The sequence below is a fragment of the Seriola lalandi genome, unplaced genomic scaffold (genome assembly GCF_002814215.2).
Source record: "Seriola lalandi dorsalis isolate HSWRI2012SDOR001 ecotype SW California unplaced genomic scaffold, Sedor1 jcf7180002054474, whole genome shotgun sequence".
In the NCBI taxonomy this organism is placed as follows: Eukaryota; Metazoa; Chordata; class Actinopteri; order Carangiformes; family Carangidae; genus Seriola; species Seriola lalandi.
In genome coordinates this window covers 1,516,399-1,530,923 of record NW_019525027.1, presented here as the reverse complement: position 1 = coordinate 1,530,923, position 14,525 = coordinate 1,516,399, and the positions used below count along the sequence as shown (strand labels likewise).

The window sequence follows — 14,525 nt, the reverse complement described above, 5'->3', positions numbered from 1 at the left end:
GAAAATGAATGAATGCAAGAGACACATTTAATATGCCCTGTCTGTCTTATTTAAAAACCTATGAGACCTGTGCGTCTCCTATGAGGGCAAGATAGATTACTCAATTGAAAATGAGTACCTTTGGGGCACTGAATCAATAATGACTTGGACTCATGCTTAAAGCGTTGATTTTATTGAGTTAAAACTTGTCACATTTGTCTCTGTCTGCTTTTGGTGTTCAGACTGAAACAAAAAGGGAACTTACACATTCAAGCAGATACTGAGGCCACCTCTGTTGACACAACATACATCCACTGTGTGAATTATGCATCAAGCCACCCCCATGGCTATAATGTGAGTCATTATCAAAGCAGGACAATATAAAACAAAGAAACAAGCAGATATGTAGAGAAACAGACAGACAGGATACCAAGAGCTCCACAGGCAGAGACATATGCCTGTGACTTTAGGTCATGTGACAAATTGCCTTCCACTGAAGATGTCTGTGGCTGTGTTAAGGTTTGAACACAACCTACAGCAATCATAGATTTTCACACCATACAATATGAAAAGTGATGGTTAATGTTTTAATATATCACCTTGGTTAAGTAAAGTACGGCTTCACTTACTTTATGTTATATTTTCAGGTTGTCCTTACGTTCGTACCATTCTTGTGAATGGAACAACTCCGGAAGGTCTCAAGGGAATTTCTTCAAATTTGGTGCCAACATTCACTTGGGTTCAGGGATGAAGTGATTCAATTTTGGTGGGCAAAGGTCAAAGGTCAACATCACTGTAACCTGTCACTGTAAACACATATTTGGCCATAACTCAAAAATTAATTCGCTAATTATGACAAAACTTCACACAAATGTCTAATAGGATAAAATCATGAACTGATGACATTTTACATCTAAAAGGTCAAAGGTCAACTTAATTGTGACTCAGGAACACAAGGAAGATTGTGACCATATTTCACATTTGGTCAGATACTGAGTTGGTGGCTGTAATCTTGGTGCCCACCTTCAAACTGTGGTGACTGTAGAATTTGTAGCTTCTTTGCATTAACATCCATATTTTTGGAGCATTGTCTACTATCATGGCGACAACAGAATCAGGTTTGTTGTCGAAGCATGGGAACACATACAAGGAGTCTGTCGTTTTTTTGTTTCTCTCAATGTGATGACTTCAATTGTACCAAAAAAAAAAACACCTACAGTTTTTTTCTTAATTGCTAACAAGCATTGGTCAATACTGAAACTACTTTTTCAAAACTCTTCACACAGTCTGCATTACAAACAAGTCTCACACAGGAAGCAAACACTGTCACTCTTAGCACACTGAACTACAAGATACTAACGACAGAGAGCATTACATAAAATACATTTTATCTTTAAAGTTTGAATGATTTTTTTTTCAGATAAATCAGTATTTTATTATAGAATAAGATCTTTGCACTTTATTGAGTGTACTAAATTATTGTGTATTGTAACAAGAATGAATCAGCAATTTGCTTCAATTACATTTATGTTTTGTATATCTTTGCACAGTGATTTACAGTACTTCATGTATAACATGAAGTACTGTAAATCTAACTCCCTCCCTTCTGCATTTGGCCACGTTATTGTCAACATCACATCTTATGTCTTCTCTGGCAATGCACCTTGGGAAGAATCTTTTAGAATGACTGATCAACACTGGCAGGCTTCAGGAGAAATACCTCCACACCCTGCATTCATGGCGTCCAGCAAGGACAGCTGGTTATGTGCAGAGTGGTCATAAACCTTCAAGCTCCAAGCGGAGAAAAACTCTTCTATGGGGTTCAGGAAGGGCGAGTATGGAGGCAAGAAAAGGACATCCTGGGATGTGCAGCAAACCAGTCAGGGACTGCAGCAGAGTGGTGGAACGCCACATTATCCCACACAACAACAAATGTTGTGTCACTTGCCCTTTGACCTCTCTCCCCTACTGGCAAAAGTTGATTATGGAGGTCATCCAAGAAAGAAATTAGCCTCTCTGTATTGTAGGGACCGATGAGAGGTTTGTACAAAAGCAAACCATCATCGGAGAGGGCTGCACACATTGTAATGTTTTCTCCTCTCCGGCCTGGGACATCCACAGTTGCCCGCTGCCCAATGACGTTTCTTCCTCTGCGCCGTGTTTTTGCCAGGTTGAATCCGGCTTCATCCACAAAGATGAATATATGTGGAGTTGGTCTGGCCTCCATCTCCATTACCGTCTAAAATAAAGTAAATCCACAGTTTTAGTACAACACATTTTGCATAGCTATATATGTATTCTGTTTGGTTATTGAACAGACATCTTACCTGGACATATTGATAACGGAGTTCTTTCACACATTCTCCATTTCTTTCAAATGGTACTGTGTACAACTGCTTCATCCTTATTTTATGTTTTCCAAGGACTCTGGCAATTGTTGTTGTGCTGAACGTGTTCACATTGGCAAAAGTAACATTGTCTGCCAGCACTCTGTCCCGAATTTCTCTCAGTTTTATGGCATTGTTTGTAATGACCATATGAATGAGAGCAGTTTCCTGGACATCCGAAAAAATTCGGCCTCTCCCTCCTGTAGGAAGCCACCTTTGAATCCTATATACAGTGATTTAAAACACAAAACTGTGGCCCTTATCTCATCAGAGACCACAGCTCTTGGTCTTCCTCTCCTTCCTCTTCTCCCTCTCCCTGCCACTCTTCTCTCTCCACCAACCTGTCCTCTATGATCCATATTTCGAAAAAAAACCATTCAGAAGCCATCCCCTTTTATGTGCTTGCAACAGTAATGAGGCCAAACACAGGTCACCTGGGTAGGTTTTCAGCTGCAAACTGCACTCAGCTGTGTTTGGAATTATTATTGTTTCATTTTATTGTCAATATTTTGATATTATTTTCTATAGATTCCAAAGTGGCTGCTGCAGAAATGCACTATTTTTTTTTTATTTTTTTTTTAACAAAACATTTAATTAATTTTCATATAAGTGAGTGCAGATTTCCAGTGAGATCAGGCTCCATACTGGGGACTGGAGATGGTCACAGTTTAATGTAGCAACAAAAATGATAAATTATCATGAATCATTTGTGCATGAATGCACATTGAGTTGCCTAGTGGGGATATCATCATTTATATGGTAAATAGAGTGATGCCCTGCTGTCTGTTATGTTCATTCAAATTAAAATGCCCTCACATGACATGTGAAACCCATTTACAACCAAAGCTTTAATTACTGAATAACAAAACTGTCCAAGAAACACTCTTATAGAAACAAATGGAACACAGTAAATCACCTTTCTGTTCATTAACACATGAAGAAATGAATTTGTCACAGCAGCAGTTTAGGATAACACAGCATGGTTTGCATGCATGACCATGCAGCCATCAAAATGCCAGTTGGCTAATCTTTCTAGTAGTCTGTCCGATATAAAGATAAGTAAAAAAGATTAGCATTAAAGGTCACATTAACCTCTTCAAGATGAGGACATCAGCAGTTACTGATAATTGTATCTGCTTTTAATTAGCCCCAGCATTTGGTGTAACTGATTCCACAAGTTGATCAATATTTACTTTATGATCTTTTCTTATTTAGGAGCCGTAAGGTTACACTGTAGTATACACAACACAGCTGAACTACACACATTTTCCAGTAGCATATAGAGTTTTAATTAATGCCACATTAGCTTTTCATTTGAATGATTTAAATCACATCACAACAGAGAATATAGTGTCCTCTTTGATGACCATCTGTATAGTAAAAACCAAAGTCTGGGTATTCCCTAAGCTTGGGTGATTGTTAGATACAATTCAATGTACAGTGAATATGAAAAATATTAAGGGCATCTTTCTTTATATTAACCTTTGTACAATTCAAACCTCATTTGTCTCAAAGATTCTTCTCTTACTCGTTTTTAGCTCCATCCCCTCCTGTCCTACTGATACAGATTTATTCGGGCTGAATTAATAAATTATGAGGCTATTACCTGGATTCACTCCATCAAAAGTGAAAAGATTTTAATGAAATCACATCTGTGCAGGAGTAACAATTTCTTTTCCTGGAAGTTAGATTTTAAATAGATTTTGTGTTTGGCAAGCATCGACTCTCCTGTGACTTTAAAGAAACAGAGCTGTTCGTCTGTGTGGGGTGACAGACAGAGGGATTAATACATCAATCTGAACATATAAGGCAAAAAAGCATTGACATGAGGCATAGAGCAAATACAAAGCTGATGCAGAGAACAGAGATGCTAAATTGAAATCTCTCATTCCCCCAGGAGGGAGGAAGCATGATGCACGCCATGGGAGATCTATGCACGCCCAAATTGTGTGGAAACATCACTTTCCTAGACAGTTAACACTTTGCAGCATGTTTGGATCTGCAATTTTAAGTCATGAGAGGGCCGAGCCACTCTTTCACAGACATACACACACACACGCACACACACACACACACACACACAGAAACTGATAATCATCAACACACTGAACTGCACTGTGCAACAGTAAATCATGTAGACATCTCAGATTTGTGGTTGAAGCATTCAAATACAGGCCGGCACATCCATCTTGCTTATCTGTGCCACAGCAACAACAAAATGCTAAGGCTTACTGTATAACACAATGTCCTGAATTTTAGCAAAGACCATGGTAAACCAGTAGTTTGCACTTTTAACGAAAAAGAACCGAAAGGATCCTTCCAGAATATGCTTGTAAGTTTCTCATCAGTTTGAAATGTAAGTTTGAATGCTTTTTTTTTTAGAGACTTAAATTTACTGTAACCTGTTGACCAAGCTTATTGTTCAATTGTAACCAGTTTTCTAGCCCACTAACCTACTTATGTACAATGTTCTGCACCTGAAAGTCCCACATTCTTGAGGCTGTTGTTTGACAAAATAACCATAGGTTAAAATGTGTGATTATGAAGGGGGAAAATGATTTTCTGCCTGTCACATGCTGAGAAACTCAGAGAAAAAGACATAATAATTCCACTTTTTGGTCTGTTGCAAATGATTTGAGAGCCAACACTAAATCTTCAGTGCCTACACCTAGAATTAATGAATTCAGTATGAAGTTATCAACTTGGAGGAATGTGAGGACCTCATTTATAACAATAAGAGTTGACAAAATATTAGGAACACCTCTCAGCATAACACAAAAAAATTCAACAGCACCACCAACATTCATTCACCAGAATGAAGATAAAATTCAACACCTCTCTAAAACAGTTTCAACAGAAACTGAACATTATAAGATGCAGGAAGTTATGATTTATTGCAGGTATTCTTTATTCAGATCCTTTTTTTATATATATATGTGTCACTTATTGGGCCATAATTGTGAAGTCAGCCAGGTATGTAGACACAACTCCCATCCCTCTCACCTGAAAAGTGGATTATAGTTTACTAAGTACTTTCTCAGCTCAGTCACTACTTTTCACATCGACACCTTAAAAAATGACATGAGGCAATAGAAGAGGTAACTGTGGGAGATAAATTGAAATAGCTGTAGCCTACCCGTTTATAACACCACAGATTAGCCTTGGGCAATGTAGCTGGGTCCATCTCACTTCACGACTATTGATCGAGAGAACAGATCATCCCTTTACGCAAAGGACAAGTACAAAAGACAATATCGATTTCATGTCGAAACATTCAGGAAGCCAGACAATGTGATTTATATAAGCTGCCCACATGCGTATTTATATAAGTGTTATTTTGGACATGCTTTTGGCACAGAAACGAAACAATCACGAACAGTAAGGTGATTGTTAGTGTTGGGCCTGTGAATGAGGGCTGTGAAGGTCGTGTATAGATCCCTGGAGAAAAACGGGGGGGGGGGGGGGGGGGGCGACAACGACTCAGAATTAAGGTTTTTATACTGTAAAGTCTCTGAGATGAAGTTGACTAGATGCGGCGCGGTCACGATATTTTAAGTGAACAGTGATCCATCTTACTCCGGCATTTTCCAGTGTAAGTCCATTGTCATGCACGGAAACAAGTAGAAGAAGCCCAGTGGTGGAGCCACAGTGAAGTGATCAGTGAAACAGTGCTGTGTGCTGATGGTAACTCGAACTTGAATAAACCGAAACGTTTTCTGTAATTTAAATCCCCCAGATCAAAGTCACATCAGTGCAAATGATGGCCTAATTTTATTTAATAGAAATATTTTTAAACGACAGGACAATGTGAAATATCGTCATCAAAATAAATTGAAAAAAATGACAGTTAGAGTAAATTACAATCATGATGAGCAGGACACATGTTCTCTGTGTCTAATTCATTTATTTTAACCCATCAGGTCAGGTGACCTCGGATCCGTGTTCATGCCAGAGTTTCATCTTCTATCACTTTCTGCTTTGGATGTAGCTTTCTAAAATCTTCATCAACAAGTCCCCCTCCTGAAACGCAGAGTCCATGACATCACATTAAGACACAGGGTCATCATTTCAGGCATATTTGTGTGAAAACACAATCAAAGCGTTTGGACATAAGTGGTACTTACCTGATTTTTCGAGCGGCTCTCTTGTGGATCTACCTGCGCTTGCAACGCCACCCGCAGAAACTCTTGGAAAAGCTCCCCGAGGGCGCTCTGCTCCCCAGGGAGGGTGACTTCCAGCGCATCGACACCCTGTCCATCCGCTGAAGGCAACAGGGGCGTATCCATCACACTCTTCTTTCCCATGAAGTGTCCTGCCAAGTCAGAGAAAACACTCTTTAATGTTGCCTTAAATTAGGTGAAATCTGGAGGAGAGAAAACCTCCCTTTTAGTGACATGGCGCAGTCAACACATCAACATCGTTCCAAGCAAAGTCAGTGTCATCATGTAAATATTAATTTACTTTATATTTAAACATGTAGGCTATAACATTTGAAATATAAGATTTTCTTTTAGATTAAAAGATGAGTCTTACCTGTAGCCCAAAGATTGCCTCTTGGATTCACTTTAATTTTTGCAACTTTATTCCTAAGCTCAGTCAGGTCGAAACTGACTGCAGTGGTAAAAGACACAAAGGAAAATAAGACAAGATAAGTAAATAAGCCACACTGGCAAACATTATTCAGCGTAAACCCTCTCATCTCTGCGCGGAGTGGCGAACTGTTCTTCAGGGAGCAAGTTTCCAAAGCGTCTCCTGTTGGCTCTGGATTGCTCAGACGCATCCTGCTTTTATAGGCTCTCCTTTCTCTGGGTGGGCTCTCTTTACGTTGCGTGTAATTTTTATTCAGCCTGCTGCATAAATTGAAATGCAGCTGGTTGACTCATTGCCAAAGCCTGACGAGACCGCCTCTGTGGCCGTGCGTCTTTTACGCACCACACGATTCATCCTCGAGCTCAGGGCAGATGTGAATGCTTGCTGAAAAACTAGATTAGCATCAGCATACCAAAACGCAAATATTTTATTCACTGGTGGGATGGAGTAATTCAGATTTTATTTAAGTTCCCTTTTGTCAGAGGCTGAAAAGATTTTCAGAATTTTTTGGGCACAAGTAGCCTACGTCATATGGATGGAGGGACCCTGCACAAACAGCAGTATAGTTACTGTACTATATGTATTTAAAGAAATGCTCCTCAAATGCTCTTACAGTTCATACTAAACCGATAAAATATGCCACAACATACATGTCACAGCTCTTAACAAAAGCTCCATAAACTGGCAAACATCATTGACTGTAGATAGAATATTTTTTTTGAGGCTGTGCATCGTTGGTGTAAATTGTGAGATCTGATCCACGAAATGGCACAGGTGAATCTTTCTCTCTCCAGAGCAACACATGCAGTCATTTCCTGGCCACCCCCCACCCCTCCGTCTCTCACGGCCAGGCCTGGCCCCTTACAATGAGCAACGTGACATTTGGCCGGTTGCAGCATGCCGCTGTGATCACCATCAGTCCTCTGAGGACAAGAACCTGCTGATTCTCGCTGCTAATTTAGAGCTGATAAGACAGACGGCCTCTGTGTCACTTCAGGGTGCTAAAGTTGCAAGTTTATAGAGGAGCTGCAGCTTGTGTCTTGCTCTTTTCACAACCTTTGGCATTCACACACACACACACACATACTTGTGATTTCAAGCATTCTGCACGACTGAATGTCAGTCTAATTAAGAGAGTCTGACCATCATGGCTTCACTCTCACCATGTTCACAGATTAGGTGAACAGTGACAGCCGTGGTTTTATGAAACACTGCATTTTCCCTCAAAGATGGGATGGATATTTGCATCTTAGGCTCAAACCAACTGATTTACAGATCAAAGCGTGCGATTAATTTTAGGCCATAATCACTTGAGACTAAATGAAGTTTGACCATGCAGCACATTGTGATTTTTTGTGAGGTACCGCTGAAAATGAAAGCGGTAAAAAGCCCCACTGAACTGGCAACACAGGCAAGGTCTTTCAGGTCTAACAAAAACCTGCAACCAAACGCAATCAATCTCAGTCAGAGTTCAAGTGCCTCAATAGTTTCAAGTGGATCCATATTAAAATTATATGTCAATCCCTAGTACTGTATGATTACATGCTGGTGTTGGTCAGCTTCAGTAGGATTCACCTTGATTGCGAGAACACTACAGTGTGCTCAACATCATGTAAACAACAAGGTTAATGCTCAGCATGTCTGTACTCATGAAAAGCTCACACCACTTGCAATGAGGCAGAGCCTGTGGCCCACTCCAGTGACCTTTACATGAGAAAGTTATCAAAAAGCCATTACATTATTTCATTTACAAGACAAGGTGTGTGCAACAATTGATTTCTGGCACAGCTCTGCAAGTTAACCCTGATCTGAATGTGGTTGGTTTCACAGAATATTTGGATTGTCATTTTAAAAATGAAAAAAAAAAAATAAAAAAAACTATTTTCTTCACATTAACCAATACAGTCCTGCAGGTTCATTTTATGTAGCTTCCTCTTTCGACACAAAACAAATGTTAAAAAAAGACATTACTCATCACTTGTAGCTACAAATACTGGACAGAAGACATAACTACTTTCATGTGAGTGATTTTGATTCTGTGTATTATTAATAATAATAAAAAAAGATGTTGCCACAATAAGCAGTCAATTTTTGACACATGCTCTATATTTCCAGATCACAACTGCTCTATCACATTGGGAAAAGAGAGGGTACGACATCCTCTGACTCTTGAATTGGGGCCAAGAGAAACTGAGAAAACTAGTTGAAATAGTCCATAGTGGAAGGTAACCAGATTTAATATTTAATATCATTCATATTTAGTTCTCATAAAATACTTCACATATTTTTTTTTTCCAAACACAATGGTTCAACAGGAAAGAAACAAGACTTAATTTATCTTTAAGAATGCTGTTTCACATTCTGAGGATTACAAATAAAGATCAACTTCAATCTAAATCTAGCCTAGTTCCCTCACAAAAATATTTTTAAAGCTTGGATTTTTCAAATGTAAACACCCTATCCACATTTCTACAAAATGTTCAAACAAATGGTACAAAAAAGCCAGTTGGGTTTGACAAAGTCTAACTTAATTCTGTTTTGAAAGGCATGATTGAGGTTTCCTGGACGTAGTTTATCCTTCTTGAGTCCTGAAGTCTGGGAACCTCACTCCCGATGGACCAACACAAAGAGACCCAGCATGAAGAGGACAGCATACTGCGGAGTGAAAACACGTGAGGAATCAGAAATACACCAGAAACTTTAATGCTTGAGAGCCAAGCGAATCTTGTCAATTGAGACAAGGGTCGACAAACTTACTTTGAACTTGGGGTAATCGTTCATGAGAATGGTGACAATTCCAATGTATGGAACAAACCTGGAGATGACATAAATATTCACTGTCAAACAATGTTATTGATACATAACATATGTCAGTTTGTAACTGATCAAACCATACAGGAGAATCTAAGCCACTTGGAAGCTGCCCCTCATCCTTCTATGTCCATATCCTCTGAATCGGAAAGTAGCTGCTAAACCTTAAATTACTGAAGAATAGTGTGTCCTCTGTGTGAAAAGGTAAAATGAAGGCTTGTAAAATTACACTTTTTGGTTAGGGTAAGGGTTATCTGTGGAGTGTGGATGGAAACCGGAGAACCTTTGAGTAGACCTACTCAGACACGTGGAGAAGGTGCAAACTCACAGAAAGAAGAAGTTGCAATTTCCTGTTTTAATGGCTTCCTCTTTCTGTGAATGAGCCACCATTTGGCCCTGAGGTTTTTTAGAGAGAATAAGGAGAGATAATGAGGTTAGGGAGGGTAAGGAGGGAGGGAGAGAGAGAGAGAGCGAGAGAGAGAGAGAGGAAAGATGACATAGGGCTTTGGAGTAGGGGAGGGATATCACTTTGGGAGGTAGTGCAAGGCTGGGTCCCCCTCAGATTGCTCAGTTGCTTTTCTCTGAACCTCCTTCATCTGATTTGGTTGATCCCTACATTTTTCTCTCTGTTGTTCCTCGTCACTCTGTGTTCTACTTCCAGCAGGTATATCTTCTCTTCCTTCTCAGCCATGAGCCGATTTAGCTCTACCTCAGGTATTTGAAGGAGGATCTGTTTGTTCAGATCCACTTCCCTGGGTCAGGCCCATGGTCTACTTCAGATGGAAGCAGAGACACAGGACAGATGTGCTTCATTCATCTCTGTGTGTCAGTAGACACAGACGTTGACACAGCTGTCTCTGCTTCCATCTTCAGTGCAGACCTCTTGTGTTTTTGCTGCAGGCTGTCGTGGCATCACAATAAATCCAAAGACAAAGTTGACTGGATGAGCAGAATTCATCTTCTGAGGCCGAGTCCTCTCTTTCCCGCCCTTTTTCTGTCCCTCCCTTGTCTGTTGTTTAGATGGCCCTCTCTGGAGGGAAGGAAACTATTGTGTCAAGTTCCTGGCAGGACTTTAGACCAAACACCTCTAGGAGATTTGTAATACTTCAAGGGTTGACTTTCCCTGCTCTTGCTCACAACATCATTGACCTGTCTGTCACTGGTTATTTGACACAATGTGAGGCAAGGATCTATGTATATTGATTAGTTATTTATTCGTCATTAAGCAGTTGGCATATAAACCTAATGTATTTGGGTTAAAGTCAAACAAAACAAGCAAAAAAAAAGAAGAGAAGATATCGGCCGATTAATGAATCAGTGATGAAAATAGTTATTACTTGCAGTCCTACACAAGGTAGCCTGATTTCAGGAACGAACATCTGAGGGTCCCAAATATAAACCTAAGTGCTCAGTGTCCTCCCTGCCCCTCTCAAACATCTGGACAAGTACAGATTAAAGGGATGAACTTCCTATGTCATACCTTGTTCAGTATAAATTAACTAGCAACGGATAATAGACCAACCATAATCCCTAAAGCCAAAACTGTGAAGATGTGAAATTGCTGCTTATTGCAGATGACCTTGTCAGTTTTCCTTCAGCCAAAAGAACTATGGCTTCCATTCAATTCCATTAGAGAAATAGAAATGTTGCTTTTATTGTGTCATCTTGTAAATAAAGAAGATTTTAATTGAATACACTGTCTCTGCTAGACTTTCAAAGCTTCCCTAGATCGAAACTCTCCAGTTTTGAGAAATGTATTTGTGGCCTCTACTACACAACAAAATAAGTTACCTGTATTAAAGATGTTAATAAGATATCTGTACCATTATGCATTTTTCCAAACAAAGTACTCACCCCCTAGCTCGCCCCACCACATCTTTTTTCTCCAGCCAGTGTTGGCCCTGCTTGTACAGTCCTCTGTCATCCACTGCATTGTTGTCCCCTTTGGTCAAGAACTTAATGTCTCCATTTTCCCTATGGACAAAGTATAAGCATGATTTTAGACCAAAACGTACACCATGTCCACTTTTTCAAAACTCTTGTGTCTGGATGAGGATACATGAAGCATGAAATATCACACACGCTTTTCCAAACATCTTTAGATTGATTTGATAGTTAAATCGTTATGAATGGCATTCTAAGGTTTGATACACATGTATAGGATGTGCATTCGTACTTTTCATGGATCTTTAGTACTCTGTGTACTATTGGGATCTCTCTGCCTTCTATCCTGAAGACAACGATCTCTCCGACTCTGATAGGATCCTCTACTCGGTTGGTCAGAAACAGCAGGTCTCCTCTGTGGAAAGCTGGCTCCATACTTCCACTGAAATTAAATACACATAAGCAAAATTGGTTAGTACCATTTAGAGCATTTAAATATTTAACATTTCCACCTTTGATTAACAATGTGTCATTCCAATCACAACCTTTGTTTTACAGATGTTATTCACAACTTATGGAAGAGAGTCTTTTAAAGAGGTGAAAAATAATTAAATGTTTGTATTGTTTTGGAATAGATTTAAGTTGAGAGATAGGAAACAAAGTCAGTCCAGTAGCAAACTGTGATGTTTGCAAAGCTACAAGGAGGCATTAACAACAACTTTTGAAATGACAAATTAAGGAAAAAAAAAAAAAAAAAAACGAAACCAACCGCATCAGAACATCCCTGGAAATCCGTACCTACCCGTGGTTAAACTGGCATAATATTGCTTGCAATACTCAAAAACTAAAGGAAATGCAACTTGAGGAAACTGAAAACATATTTCAGTCAGAAAAATGACTTCACTGAAAGATCTGGCAAAATAAACAATTACAGAGAGTTACAAGCCATAACATTGTGTGAACAGCAGTCTCTTCTTCCTCATTCTAACAGTATGATATATAGGGAATAAATAAGTAATTGTTGATCACAGCTTGTTGTCGCAAGTCTGTCGCTCCTATTTGTAAATGCTATTGTAACAACGGCAACACATGAGAAGATTAATTATCACACAGCTATACAAAACTTTGTTTTTGAAAGCAAATCATGTTTAAATACTCAGGAGAAGGTGATTGTGTAAATGTTTTTTTCTATTTTATGCACTTGTGTACTATTATAACTGTTTCTGGCACAAAGATCTTGAGGAGAAAATGTGTGTTTAATATATTTATTCTTTTCTGTTCTTCACTCTTGGGAAAACTGTCCTGGTTTACTTATAGGTGTATGTATGTAAAATGGTGACGACTGTGTGATGAGTCATGTTACCCAGAGGACAGTCAAACAGACATCTGAGCTTGTACAAAACAAGCAATTCTTCAGGGTTGTTATCTAATTTAACTTTGTTTAAATCAGAAACAAGAATATCCCAGCAGCTTCTCTTTACTGATGTGTGTTGTGGTACACTGTGGTTTATATATTCACAGCTATCCAATTAAAAGCCATAACTTGCCTTTTGCATTCATCAATCAAATGACTCTTGGTTGCTGTTCATTCTACCAAATGTCTTTTTCCATGCAGGACTCACCACCCTGTTCAGCTTTTTGCTTCTAATTAGGAGAAGTAACTACAATTCTCAAAACACTGATTCTCACCAGCAGAGGCCAGAAATGCCAAATTAAGGTAGAAGAAGACTCAAAAGCCCCACATGTGAGTAACTTACCTGAGAACAACAACAATAGGACTCTCGCTGCCAGTGACAACCATCAGCCCCTTCCAGATCATCAGCGCAGAGGAAACAATCATACCAAAGTTCAGCACCTGGTAGTAGAGCTGCAAACAAAATGCACACAATTGCATTTCTTTCAATAACAACCATTAAAAACATAAAACTATTTCATTAAGATTATTTCAGCTATATAATGACCCAAAAACAACTTAGTAACTCTTGGATTTGCATGAGATAACATTAAATTCACTGATTGCTGATCTGGCGTTAGACCTCAGCTCACACTTAGTGTAGTAAAATGAGGAAAATAGCTAGCTACACTGAGATCAGTTGTTTTAACAAGGTTTTCAGATGGCCTTTATGCTGCAGTATGAGGAAGACCCTCTTGAAGAGACGTGTGCATAAACAGTTACACTTTGTAGGTCGCTAACAGGTGACAGATTGAGGCTGCAGTGTTAAAAAGCGCTCGGCGGCTAGTTAACGTTAGCTCTGAGCTCCCTCACAATACAAAGAGCCAGTCATTACCTCACAGTAAACTAATACTCTGGTACCTACCTGCCGCTTATTCATGCGACGAACATCGTCAAGAAAGTCTAAAGACAACATTGTTGCAAATACTACAGTGTAGAAAAGGTGCCCAAATCACATTAAAACGTTTAAAGTAACGAGCATATGGATGCACGGTCGAGCACCGAAACTTGCATCCGAATCTTCCGGGTGCGCTCAACCGGAAGTCCCGCCCCCGTCGTCAGTGCTGTGTTGAGGTGTCAGTTCAGGATACGAGAGAAAGCACAGGGGGTTTCCACTAGTACCACACCAAGCTGAGAGGCTGAGACACGTTACTGCTGCGTTTGTTCAAAAAGGATTATATTGTCGTGGTTTATAAACAGTCAAGACAGCTGTTATTCAGGAGAGGGTTACATTGAAAAGACAATATAATAATATATACTGCAATTTTAAACAGCAGGAGACCAGTTATTATTGCAGTAACCTCAATGAATTATCATTTTGTTTTTATATACATTTTTGAGATCTCTTCATTTAATCCCAGACTGACTCCATGATGTTGAGCTCTGGGAGCTTCTTGTTCTCGTCACTGAAAGCTGATAGT

At 39.4% G+C, this 14,525-nt stretch overlaps 2 protein-coding genes across 2 annotated transcripts; both read right to left on the bottom strand.

Annotated features, from left to right (window-relative positions):
- Positions 1-6,118: 6,118 nt before the first annotated feature.
- Positions 6,119-7,266, bottom strand: nmbb (neuromedin Bb). Its single transcript, XM_023412019.2, has 3 exons — positions 6,900-7,266; positions 6,491-6,678; positions 6,119-6,386 (listed from the first exon to the last, which is right to left on the bottom strand). The coding sequence occupies exons 1-3, from the start codon at positions 7,144-7,146 to the stop codon at positions 6,333-6,335; spliced, it is 489 nt and encodes a 162-aa protein (XP_023267787.1). The 5' UTR covers positions 7,147-7,266; the 3' UTR covers positions 6,119-6,332.
- A 1,774-nt stretch (positions 7,267-9,040) lies between these two features.
- sec11a (SEC11 homolog A, signal peptidase complex subunit) lies at positions 9,041-14,145 on the bottom strand. Its single transcript, XM_023411909.2, has 6 exons — positions 13,970-14,145; positions 13,409-13,518; positions 11,944-12,093; positions 11,622-11,741; positions 9,714-9,771; positions 9,041-9,611 (listed from the first exon to the last, which is right to left on the bottom strand). The coding sequence occupies exons 1-6, from the start codon at positions 14,018-14,020 to the stop codon at positions 9,561-9,563; spliced, it is 540 nt and encodes a 179-aa protein (XP_023267677.1). The 5' UTR covers positions 14,021-14,145; the 3' UTR covers positions 9,041-9,560.
- Between the last annotated feature and the right edge of the window lie 380 nt (positions 14,146-14,525).